The sequence below is a fragment of the Amblyomma maculatum genome, chromosome 3, assembly GCF_055883805.1.
Source record: "Amblyomma maculatum isolate TAMU_Amacu chromosome 3, ASM5588380v1, whole genome shotgun sequence".
In the NCBI taxonomy this organism is placed as follows: domain Eukaryota; kingdom Metazoa; phylum Arthropoda; class Arachnida; order Ixodida; family Ixodidae; genus Amblyomma; species Amblyomma maculatum.
The window spans coordinates 200,916,884-200,930,585 of NC_139346.1; the positions used below are offsets into that span (position 1 = coordinate 200,916,884).

At 46.4% G+C, this 13,702-nt stretch overlaps 1 protein-coding gene across 1 annotated transcript; it reads left to right on the top strand.

The window, feature by feature from the left end:
• Positions 1–120: 120 nt before the first annotated feature.
• Positions 121–1,858, top strand: LOC146197435 (uncharacterized). Its single transcript, XM_084599247.1, has one exon. It carries the CDS (start codon positions 405–407, stop codon positions 1,791–1,793), a length of 1,389 nt encoding a protein of 462 aa, XP_084455373.1. The 5' UTR covers positions 121–404; the 3' UTR covers positions 1,794–1,858.
• Positions 1,859–13,702: the final 11,844 nt, after the last annotated feature.

Genomic DNA, 13,702 nt, shown 5'->3' on the forward strand with positions numbered 1-13,702 from the left:
ATGTTGAAGTGGCCGGCGATACATTTACGGTTCAATGTGCGTCACGCATCCACAAACTTCTAGTTGATAAAATCCATACACTACCAATAAGACATTCATACTACTGCAAAATAATATTGCATTACTGACAAAAAGTAACAGCCGGTATGGAGTGCGCGAATGCATTTGTGCTTAAAATAAAGCTTAACACATAACACTACCCGCTACCCGTGCGCTCATTATCACATACCTCACATACACATACGTTAGCACAAGATTTGCTTGCAAAAAAAAGAGCATTCAACCAGTACGACACGTAAGTACAACACGTATGCCAAGCCGCATTCACAGTTCATTTGTCGTCTCTAAATAGAGCGGTTATCGCACCACGCGTTCTAGCAACAACGGTAGCGAGGACGAGAAAAATGGCGCAGTGCGTAAGCGCCGCATGTCGTTCAGGGCGCGTTTCCCGGCGGTTGTTGTCAAGCGTTAAAAGGTCTCAAAAACTAATACTCGCTTCACGAACGCTTCTCTCTGAGGCATACTACTGCCGTGATGCATGGAACAAACGCATGGATGACCCACTGCTTCGAAACACGGATATCGACAAGTATTTCGTCGAGCTAAGCAAGAAGTTCGGCACCAAGCTGAAGGCAAGCGCCGTGGACGTGGACATTTACTTGAACAAGGTGACCAACAAAGACTATACGGTGGAGTTCGAAAACGTGCTCAACCGGCACCGGCGCACGAGGCAGTCGGCTAACACGCTACCATCGACGCATGCGGCCGCTGTGCGGTACTTTCTCGACACCAATCAGCACGACGTGCTTATGAGACTGCTGCCAAACCGGCTCGACTACGGCATCTTCCCTGACACTCACACCTTTAACATTTTGATGGACACTTTCATCAAACTGGGCAATCACCGAGACGCCGTCAAGATCGCCATAGAGATGATGCTTCAGGAGAACACTGGCAACGACATCAGCAGGCTCTTAGCCCTCTACTCCTGTCACAGTTACCTCCGCGACCCCAAACCGGAGCCTTGGGATCCGAACCCAAAAATACCCGCTGAAGACGAAGACGACGATGAGGAGATATTCGTGCGCGTGCCCAAGATCCCCAACCCTTTCTTCGACGATCATTTTGACCTGAACGAGCCGGACCACCTAATAGGCAAGACGCTCATGATCTTCTGCGGTGGCGTCGACGACCTGCTTCACAGGAGCTACTATCTCGTTGGCTGCGGCCTCTACCAGAAGTGGAATAAGAGCGTCCAGTTTCTGGAAAGCTTGTCGCAAGGGAAGAGCGGCGGTGATTTGCTGACCCGTAGCGCCGTGAAGACTTTCCGTGAAGCTATGGGCCGGGAAGATGGTGGCCTAGGGGCCGACGACGAGTGTCGGAAGAAACTTGAGTCGGCGCTGGCTAGCTTGGAGAGTTCGGGCGGGTATTCAGACGCGGATGCGCATGAGTTGCTGCTGGAAGCGCTGAAGAAACTACCCGCTTTGGAGCCGGCAGATATCGAGGAGCAGAAGCGCAACTTCGAACTATGGCAGGAACTGAGACACAAGGCGCTGGAAGAGCAGGTGCAGTTGTTCTTGCGCGAGAAAGCAATTGAAGAGATCAGGGCACGGAAGAAGGAGCTGCGTGAGAAAGAGGAGCTGCTGTACGCGTTCGAAAACTGGGACCAGCTCGAGATGGAACTGGCCAAAGTGGAGGCCGAGATGAAGGAGCTCGCGGCCAAGGAACAAGTCGAGGAGGAGTACATTCCACCCGATGTCCGCCAGCCGCACCCGTCGATGTCGAGAAAATGACCGACTGCGCCCGTTTACTGTGTAGATAGGTCAGGTGTATTTAATAAAGCGTGGACGTGCCTACAGTCGTGGCTCAGGACAGTTTACCGCTCATTTCAAAGTATCAGCGGCGTGAGTGGCCTGGTGCATTTGAGCATCCTTGTTTGCCGGCTAACTTGCAATAATTGCAGGAACTGGTCATTTGGTTGCCCTCTTATGTTACTGCCCATTGGATTCGGGTTTATGATTTTAAAAATGCAATCTCTCGAAAATATCAAGGATCAAGCTGCCTTTCGGAAAGCGTACTCTACTATCGACCGTATCCATACCTCCATACTACCAGCCATGTGATAGAAAAATGCTCGGATTATATATTCCAGCCCTTATTCATTGATTACGAAAAATCATTTGACTCGGTCGAAACCACAGCAGTCATGCAGGCATTTCGGAATCGGTGTAGGTGAGCCGCATGTAAAAATACTGGAAGATATCTAGCGGCTGCACAGTTATAAGGAAAGTTATAAAATTCAAATTAAGAAAGGTGTTAGGCAATGAGACACGATCTCCCCTGTGGTATTTACAATTTCCTTAGAGGATGTATTCAGGGACGGATTGGGAGCTGTTAGGGATCAGAGTTGGTGGAGAATATCTCAATAATCTGTGATTCGCTGATAAAATTGCCTTGCTAAGTAACTCATGGGATGAACTGCAAAGAATGATGGCCTAGACAGGAAAATTAGGTCTAAAAATCAATATGTAGACGTAATGTTTAACAGCCTCGGGAAGAAACAGCAGTTCACAGTAAGTAGCGAAACACTGGAAGCAGAAGACAAATATGCCTACTTAGGACAGGTAGTAACCGCAGATCTGGACCATGGAAAGGAAATAACTAGGAGAATAAGATTGGGATGGAGCAAATTTGGCAAGTATTCGCAGATTATGACTAGCAGTTTCCCGGTATGGGTCAAGAAGGAAGTATATTTAGCAGTTGCATCTTGCCTGTACTCACTTTTGGAGCTGAAACGTGGAAGCTAACGATAACGAGGACAACGAGAGCTATGGAACAGAAAATAATAGGCGTAATGTTAAGAGATAGGAAGCGTGCAGAGTGGCTCAGAGAAGTAACTCGAGTTAATGACATTCTAGTGGAAATCACGAATAAAGGGGCAGAGAATGTTGTGCGAACCGAGAATTATCGATGGTGGCTAAGGGTACCAAATTGGATTCCAAGGGAAGGAAAACGGAAAACGTAGCAGGGGACGGCATAAAGTCAGGTGGGTGGATGAGGTTAAGAAGTTCGCAGGGGTCAAGCGGATAAAATTTGTATGCAGCTTGCACAGGACCGGGCTAGTTGAAGGAATATGGATGATGTCTTCGATATTCCGGCTGATAATGAGGATGATGATGGTTTTGGGATACACATGAATCGTCTGTGTCATTGTAACTGTTCGGGAGGATGTTGATGGCACACCGGCCACCCCCCAGTCTCCACGTCTAGCCCTTCGGAGCGTTATTACAATAGCGCCGATATTCTTCGCGCCCCAATGTGGGGCCAGAGGTGTGGCAAATCAAATGTCTGTGTATCCGACTGCCGACACACAGACTAGCCATGACAGTGGCAGGACTGACTTTCAGTCTCTTGTAATACTGTCCGTAGTGATTGCACAACGGCAACAGAGTAAAACCGCCATGACTGTTATTACCGCGACGCTAGCCACTGTGATCTGGTGAATGTCTGCGAGAGCAGGACGTCACAAAACGCCACACCACTCTGCAGCAGGATGACGCGCGGACGCTGGTGTGACGGGAATTCTCTCGTAGTGTTTTGACGCAATGCGCACTATCACGGCCTTACCAAAACTTACCCCTATGCCTATTCTCCAAGAGTTTGCACGGATAAATATGTTGACAGAATTAATTGAACAACTAGAGGCAACAAGGGATATGAAGTGAAAGTACGTTATGCCCATAGCATCCTCGAAGTGGCAGTTCAAACACCCCCAATGGCTGACCCCCCGCCGTGGGAATTCACGACTATTACGACAAACAAGACCACTCGGCTTCGTCGCAAAGAAAAGCTGCCGTCTCAACCTCTGGTTGATGCAGTTCCAGGTACCTGAATTGCATATACGGACGCATGAATTATAGAAAATGGTGGTAGAACAGCAGCTATACTAGTCCAACACACAGTGAACTTAAGGTACATAAAGAATATGTTTCAGAATACCCGGACCCGCTTGTGATGGAACTCTATGCAATCCGCGATGCTATGGAGGCCATAAATAAAATAGATTCCATAATTAACAGAAGCCCACATCTATACAGACTCCTTAGCCGCCATAAAACAATTGAAGAAAGTGATAAAGACGCTATGTGTAATCCAGGAAATCCACGCACTCAATAAAAAAACAAAAACAAAGATACGCATCCAGATACATTGGACACAAGACAATGCTGAGAACGCTGAGCAGCGAAAAGTTGACCTATATACTCACACACGAAGCTCCAAACACTAATGCGCCCCCCACCAGGCTCCCTTTTGATGCCCGCTTCGCTGTTCCACTTTCTACAGAGATGTTCGATCCCAAAAATCGAGGAACTGAACGCAGCAACCGGTATTCCAACTTATTTAAAGCTTCTCAAAATATCGCCTCAAAACACCTCCACTTACACGAGCTCATTCCATGCATCGCCAAGGCAATTTTTCCTAATTTCCAGTGAAAGATACCATTGCATCGATTTAAATCTGCAAATGCATACCTTCGCTCCACTTTGTGCGGCTATTCAGGCACCCAATTCTGCTATTAGAAATAAATGAGAGCTATGTAATTTATAACCAGACAGTTTTATGCATTGAGTTTTCATTGGTTTAATCAAGAATGGTCCAATCTTAACATGCTCTTTAATGAAAAGTACACGTGCCCTCATTCCCCCGTGTACATTCCCCCTCCCTCATAACGAGATTGGAGGAGGTTTCCCTTAGAAGGATAAGAGCTGGGGCGACCCTTACCCCGTCGGTAACATGCCGATGGGAATCTCAATTAAGCAGACATCAGACCAACCACATGCCCGAGGTGTTCCACACCAGCTGCAGAAGTGGATGTTCGCCGCCTGCTGTGGACTCGTGCAGGGACAAGGGCATCAAGGACACAGATGCTGCGCGAAGTGGGACTAACTACAACAAAGGAAGAGTACTTCTCTAAATGGCTCACCGACAACGATAAGAGCGGGAGCCTGCTCCGGTTCCTTACGGAAAATAATGGTGGCCTGGGGCTGCCCGATCTGGATATTCTCGCAAGGGCTCTGCACATCAAATGGACATTCAGAGCCGTCGAATGCGACATGCCGCTAACAAAAACGATGACTTCGTACTATATGTCGACACGGCTAAGAACATTCACTGAGAAGGCCCTACCCCACAACACCCCGCATGCAGGGTCACCCCTATCATTTTACCCAACCACAGCCACAGACTTGGAGTACCTGAATAAAACTCGTCTGACGTTGACCCACGAACCATGTACCTGAAAGATATTAATTTACATAAGTTTATATAATATGCCTTATGGCAAGCTTGCGTAAAAAAAAAAAATATATATATATATATATATATATATATATATATATATATATATATATATATATATATATATATATATATATATATATATATATATATATATATAGGACCAGTTTTTGTCGATATGTTCGACGGGCTCTGGGAGCCGAGCGGCGCACGTAAGGGAATACTGATAATGCTGCCTCTGCGGGGGCTTGAACATATGTATTGGTGTGAGCGCATTGAATCCCTGCCTGCTAAACTTCAATTGCACCTTGCGGGACCCATTTTCTCCACGAGAATACACATGAGTACTTCGAGATGGTAACGCCACGCTGAGACGATTCTTTATGCTACACCATACCTCAAACTATCATAAAGTGAGGTCCAGAAAATAGACTCCTTTATTCGGCAAGCAACAAAGGCAGCACTTAAATTACCGAAAAGCACTAGCAACGAGAGGCTACTCGAACTCGGGAGTCCGTAACACAATACATGAACTTCGAGAGGCCCACTTGCAAGCACAATACCTCAGATTGGACGCTACATCTACCGGACGACACATACTCAGTTAGCTAGGCATCACTATTCCCGCAAACAATGCATCCCTAAGAACACTCCCTACCCACATTTATACCTTAATCTATGCCAAACCAATTTGCCGCGGAACATGCACCCCCACCATGACCAAGGTCGCAGCACGGCCGCTCAATGGAGGCGCACTAGGTGCGGCCCGTCGCGTCGCGCCTCAATGGCTGGGGAAGCGCGTATTGGGAGAAGTTACAGTTTCCGCCGTCATTCTCCGCAGGGGCGCCACCACTCCAGGACAAGGCGCCGCCGGCAGACGACGCGGAAGGAGCGCGCTGGCTGGGTTGGCGCGTGTTATCGTTTTGACTACTCAGCATAACCGCGTGGTTCTGATAGTTCTGCATAAGTGCCATTGGTGCCTGTGTCAACAGCGTCCTAAGCGTATGCAGCACCATGCCAGGCAACTGCTGGGTGCCGCTGTGCACCACGAAAGCAAGAAAAGATCGGTTACCATGAGTTCCCGTGCGATTCACAACGTCGAGCAGCATGGCTGAAAAACATATCTCGGGAAGGCTAGGATGGAAAAGGAAGCCGGTGGGAGCCGAGTAAGAAGTCATTGGTATACTCACTACACTTCACAGATGACGATTACAGGAAGAACATAAAACTGGAGATCCTGCTTCCTTCAGCTGTCCCCTTCGTGTTCCCGAACTGCACACATTACACGTTACTCACGCGGGCTCATGTTGAGCCAAACAACCTTGAAAAAATTAATGTGAGCAGGTAAATAGCTTTATTTTCCCCACTTGGTATAGCTACATTTCATTTCCTCCTGGACAACACCCCGTGTCATCCTAAAGCATGTGTGTTTCAAGATAGCTCCGCCACGATCACTTTTATGACGCTCATATCAAAATGGTATGCCTTGCCCAACATCGCATAAGTGGAGCCATGGAGACACCAAGAGGAGTTACTCTATTTGTCAGATGACGAGAGACTATCTTGGTTAGAGTTGGACTTTGCCATATTGAAGACATTCAGGTCAAAGGAGGCACGTCGAAGCAAAGGCTAACCAAACAAACGTACGAAGCAACAATCATGACAACCAGATCCACAGTGGCGCAAATTAAGTACCTTCTTGATCACATCAAGTAATTTACAACAATGTCTTCTGTGTGCCTTACTAGTGCATTGCATTTAACCGAATCTTATTTTCAGCTTCCGATACACCCTAAAGCAGGCTCTGAAAGCGGGTCTATAGTATCGCTTTTTAGCAGCCTAAGACAATTCAAAGGCGGGAACGACAAAGTTGACGCAAGGGCTGCAGTTTTCACCTCGGAGAAAATACTGAAGGTACCACTAGCGAAAATATATATATATATATATATATATATATATATATATATATATATATATATATATATATATATATATATATATATATTGATTGATGTTATACACATTTTGCCATGTTTTGTGCAGGTTGGCATCCTACAAGCATCAGTCTGCAAATGCACCTATCAACAATAGGCAGCTATAAAACTTGGCATTCGTGATTATGAAAGCCGTACCTTGCCAACTGCCATATCACGTCTGCTACGTGACAGTTTTCGAGTCAGCTTGGATTCATTCATGTGTGGTGTGAACCAGCAGCTGACATAGAGTTAGCACCGATTGCATTCTTGGCTGGTTACCTCTTACGTCCATTTGAAGAAAAAGTATGAATAGTTTTACAGAATCTCATGAAACATTTTTATTTATTCTGTTTTCAGTGCTTGCCCGTGTTTTCATTAATTATATATTACCAAAGTTTAAATAACTTCTAGTGCTGACTTTAGAGTGTCAATAATTTTATTTTATTAGTCCCCATCCATTTATTAACTTTGTGCCTTGTGATTCCTGCAAAACCCTGGACTTATCAAAATTCTTGATGATGGACGCCTAAGATATCTGAAAATCACCATGCACCTTTGTTAGCAAGGTGACGTGCCCGCAGGTCATAAGAAGCAGCAAGCTATGCAACATGTTAATTTCATCCCTTCTTCCCTATTTTGTGCAATTTCCGGAGTTGATTTGCGAGAGAGAAGACCGCAGTCACACTAAGGACCTAACCAAACTAATGCGACCACTGCTGACCAACTGGACAGGGAACATCAATCAGACAGTGGAAGAAATCACGCTTGCACATAAACCTTTTTCGAGAAAAGTTCTTCGCTTGCAAAATAAGCTTGCGTGTCTTCTGTGCATCACGCGGCTTCAATTAAACGAGAAAAAAATTGCCTGAGCCTGCGGGCGTGTCGTTGAACTGGCTGTCTTGTGTTGTTTCTTTTGCAACAGTTTGTGTTAGCTGGTATCTTTTGGTGGTGGTACCCACTTGAATATTATTTCCAGTGAAAACGGAGGAACAGGCTGAACAATAATGTTGAACGCTACGTCCTGAATTGTAAGCTTCCAGAAAGGTGCACGCTGAATAAATGGCCCCAAACCATGTCCCGATTTCAAGATTGCGATATCTAATACGTGTCACTACAGTGGTGGAAACACAACTAAATGGGTGCGCACTCAGCGGAGCACACGACTGCCTCTTTCTCGTTGTAAACGGAAGACCACGAATGACTTGGAAAAGCCCAGTGATGATGACCTGCCCCTATCACCTTATCAACAGCAAACTTGCACATAGCATCACATACTGTGCGAAACGCCGCTCATAATCCTAAATTGAGCAAGCGCCGACCACGCGGACGCCGAAACGAAAGCACAGCCACGGCCGCTGCGCGCAGCTCTCCGCCCGGACTTGTCCCGGAGCGGTGGCGCCGCAGCGGTGGCGATAAGAACTAGGCGCAATACGGCTCTTTTGGGCGACGCGACGGGCCGCACCCAAGTGCGCCTCCATTGAGCGGCCGTGGTCGCAGGAAGGCGCGCGCGGCAGCGCTTCCACAAATGGTACAGGAATGAGCCCGATGCAGTTTGGGTGGATGCCGCCTGCGATAAGAACGGAGCCACTGCGGTTGTACACAACCCTCACATTTCCTCACATTTATCCCCTAACTTTCGAGCTTCCTTCAGGTACCAACCCTAAGGAAGCCGAGGAGACCGCTATAGCTATTGCTCTGGCATACACAGGTGCCAGTTATTTTTTTTTCTTTTTTTTTTTTTTTTTGCGAAGTTTATTGCCTCAGGGCATAAAAGGAATGTTATGATGGATGAAGGGTGTGGTCAAATAAATGAAAAAAGGTTGGCTGATGCAATGAAATCGAGGAGTGAACGATGATGCGGTCCCAGTGTCCAAACAGCATATGACTGCGGATTATGGGGGGAGAGGCCAGCTGCCACCAGGTGCCGGATCCGCGTTGGCTTCAATAAAGCCCCTTGATACTTTGAAAGTTACGCCAACGATTGAACTTTGCCGCCGCCGCGCTACCTCCTCGCCCCTTGCGCGCCCCTTCGCTGAAGGCCGGCTCTCCGCCCGATTTCCTGAGCGACGATTGGTCTCCCTGCCGTTGCCATTGGAAACCGACGCGCGTCCGGCGTTTTCCTTGTGTTTTCTTTTTCCTTCGCGCCATTTTTCCCCTAGTCTCTGCGAGCGAATATTGCGCACTGTGCTTTTATTGCAACGTGCAAGCTCTATGCCGTGCTGTTGCGCGTACAACTGCAGCAAGCGACCTGAAGATGGTTATGCGGTATTCATGATATCTCAAGGCAAGCGTGACGGCTTGCGCACGAGTCAATGGATTCACAAGATTAGTCGAAAGACGTTTATTCCTAGAAACAACAGAGTTGTTTGCGACGTCGAGTGCCTTTCTCACTCCCCGTAATAACGCGTCACCTGACGCTGCGTTTTTTATTCCTGCTTGCTGCTCAATATTTTTGCGGCGGCAGCATGTTCGCTGTATAAAAATAAGGTTGTCCTCTGCAGCATGCTGAATATTCTGCGAGGCTCCAAGGCTCCATCATTTAACACGCTTCGACTTCTGTACAGTCAGAAACAGGGCGCTATGATCTGCTTTTTGCTGTCAGAAATAACTGGAAAATCACAGTCTCTCGATTGCATTTGTCGCGATTATGCTAGGATCCCTGGCCTCCTTCACTAAAAATCAAAATTCGGGCTTGTAGAGGAGCTAGCCTTTCCAGCTTTTACTTGTAGTGTGCGTCGGTTACTCGGGAGCAATGAATGCTGGCCCTGAAAAACTCTTTGGCAAGTAAACCCGAGGTATTGCGGGTAATCTGCACTAGTTAGGTCGTATGGCATTTTTTTTTTTCAATTTTTGAATGTGTCTTGCCATGCTTCGACGCACGCGTGGGTTAAAAAATATGCGTTCGTTTTATCAGGGATACGGCCAATGTACAGGAGGTGTTCATATGATCACACACGCTTCACTTTGACCATGACTACTAGGCGTTGGCAGGTTACCTTCGCTTTGAAAGCTGGAGCTCTAAAAGCGCGATTCCGCGTATTCATTTATTGCGGGAAAAGTTATCCCATCGATGTCAAATCAGCCGAAATCATTGCATCAATTTTCTGTATTTACGAAACTTAAACAATCAATGATGATTATAGTTATTATGTAAAAATAGGGGAACATTTTGCGAGCAACAATTCTTAACACTGTAACATATTACTCATTTCAATTGTATGCAAGATTTTTTTTTTTTTCACCTAGCCTGAGTAATTATCTCATCGCTCTATGTTCTAGCTACAATTTACTGAAGACCAGTTTGAGCCGCCGATATTACACTAACTCCAAAAAAAAAGCAGACCAAACGCAGTTCCATCAATTTTCTCTCACCGACCTGTCCTGAAGTAAAGGAAGCCTCCTCGACAGAGACATGAACCTCGCGCTGATAGTAGTCAGTTATTTCTGTGGCTTGCTCTTTTCCCACCTCCATTTATGAGAAAACAAGAAAGTATAAGAATTAAAAGTCAATGTATAGTTGTCTCGTCAGATATTATGAGATAACAGAGATATGACTGACAACGTAAGTCAATGAAAATTGAAGTATATCAATGGGTCATGGGACGGCATCAGATTAAATAGTGATGGTTATGAATAGTGATAGGTAATGATGGTGACTGTTACGGATAATAATAGTAAATTATAGTAATAGGCCCGGATAGTGAGGTGATAGTGTTCGTTGCGGATAGTGACAGTTACGATAGGTCTCTGGCATTAGTGATAGATAGGATAGCGATAGTTAATGAATTGGCAGTTATACGCTTTCTCATTTCCGCACATTGAAGACCTATGTGCACCTTGTAATTTTTTTTATTTGATTGTTGCGTTCAATGAAATCAAGCTCTTTTACACAGCGCATGAGACCACAGCATGCTTGCCCCAGAACTTCAGTGTATCGGCAATAGGGCCCACCACTTCTCCCAGTGTACCCTGCTGTCTTTTAACCACACGCGAAGTCAGTGAGGGGCCACGTACTCATAAAATTATTTAATTCCTCCATCAGCATCATATCAGGACTGCCGTGGCAAACCTGTTCCTTGCCTCGAAGCAGCAAGGAACAGCTCAAAATTTGATTTTATACAAAATTAACTAATGAACGCAGATTATCGCGGATCGCTAACTAGCACAGTGCCATTACACTTGGCCTAAGTTTTCCAACGGTATACGGTTCGGTGTTGCAGCTAAAATTTAGATTTTAATTGCAATTTACTAAATATAAATTAATTTGGCCCAGTAATTGATTGAAATACATGTACAATTAACCAATAATCCAATCTCATGGTTGATCACGTGACATATACTATGCTTAGAGAGATAGCTTGACAGTAGCGAAATAGACTAAGTCCTGCTTTAACCTTCTCTAATCTTGAAGTTCAAAGCACCAGCCTGGATCGTTATCTGAAGTTTTACCGCGGTGACAGATTTCATGCTCTAAAAAAAAACAAACGCAAAGTCAGAGGCAGTACTAGATTAAGTGCACAAAGTAAAACCTTATCATGAGACTTAAAAAGTGTCTGTAGCACAGAACTCGCCTGAAAGCTTTGTTTATCAGTATTCCCCATTCAAACAGTTCTAAGAAGAAACCAATCAATTCATGAACTTTACTATCGGCATTCTCAATGCTTTTCTCGCAATTTTTCAAAAATTTTGTGCACTCCTGGAGCGCAGACCTGGCCCAAAAGCTCGCGCTTCACTCCCTGCTGCGGCCGGCCGGCGGGCGTCAGGGGGAAAAAGCGTGTCGTGCGCAGCGCTCGCCGCCGCCGCGCGAGGAGAATCGAGGAGGAAAGCGCGGCGCGGAGGAGAGTGTCGCTACTTTCAAATTATCAAGGGACTTTAGGCTTCAACGCTGGACAATCCCACAGTAGGTGATGGATGTCAGCTTCTATATTTCTTGACTTGCAGATGGGGCACCCAGGGTGTGGATATAAATACCGAAATTGTGGCCACTTTCGGATCACTGCTGGTGTTAGGGCCACCCCAACTCGAATCCTCCGAAGCGCCACCTCCTCTGCACGGGTTAGACCGCGGGGGAGGCTTACCGTACACGGAGGTATAAGAGCACGTGTACGACGCCGGAGGTGCTCCTTTCTTGTTAAAAGCAGGGTGGCATTGTCCAATTTTATGAGGTTTGGCGATGTCGATGTTGAGTTTGAAAGGCGGGTAGCAGAATCTACTTGGCTTTGAGCACTTAAAAGGTCACGCGGGGTCCATTCAATACGAATTGGATTTAGTATGCGAGCCGCTAGACTGTGTATGTTCTGACAGATTTCCGGGCTACTACTAACTCGTCTAAGTAGCTTTGTCACGTGGAGAGCATCTGTACGTATGATAATATGGGCCGTGTGAAGCATGGGAATGGCGGTCACAGAGCGAAGCGCCTCTTGCACTGCAAGCAGTTCCGCACAAAAAGAAGATGGAGGTTCCGGTAATTGAAATGTTGACGTCTTGTTCAATGAAGATTTTCTAGGACAGTAAACTGCTGTTATCACTTCACAGGCTTTGATGCTTGCGTCGACGTAAATTATAATGGAACCATGTGGCAAGCGGGCGTCTTGTTCCATGGTCGCGAAGTGACGACGCCGTTTCCTGTGTTCTTGGTCGGCGTAAATCAGTTGGCTTGTTATCGCTCAGCTGTACAAAACGCCAAGGAGGAAGAACTGGCAGTGGCGGTGGTAGTATTGAATGTTTCGAAGCATAAGCCTTCAGAGCGCACGTTGCGTGAGAGAGTGTGGCCTTAAGCTTGCGTGCATCACGTCGTTGCTGCACCAGTTCATCTATTGTGTTGTGCGTTTTCTTGGAGCGCCACGACTGGTGTAATGCGAGGGAGGCAGGTGATGACCCTCATTGCCTCTCGATTTATAGCCTGAAGTCGATCCCATTGTGCCCTTGTCAAATGCTGAAATTGGGCTTCATAAACAAGGCGCGGTTGCACAACTGCCCTCACCAACTGTCTCGCAACATCTGAGCGAGCGCCGCCCATTTTTGGAGCAATGCGTCTAATTAAACCCAGTGTCTGTAACGCCTGTTTTTTAGCGCCAGACAGCCATGTAGTTCCAGTTCCTGACTCATGAATTGTTAAGCCCAATATTTTTACTGTTGGACTTTCCTGAAGTGGGGTTCCGGATAGATGTAGACGAATAGGAGTTGCCGATAGTTTACGGCGGCCCCAGCGGTTGGCGACTGATATGAACGTAGTTTTACTGGCGGAAAGTTCAAGGCCAATGGAAGATGCATATGTGCACGTAATATCTAAAGCTGATTGCAGGGCCGATGATTGAGTCAGTAGGTCGTTGTGTGTGCTCCACACTGTGATGTCATCAGCGTATGTACTTAGTGATTCTAAAACTGCCATTTTAAATTATGCCAGGGGCCGGGTTCATCCCTCCGGC

Excerpts from the sequence above, each read along its gene's own strand:
- LOC146197435 (XM_084599247.1), top strand. The coding sequence starts at position 405 with ATGGCGCAGTGCGTAAGCGCCGCATGTCGTTCAGGGCGCGTTTCCCGG.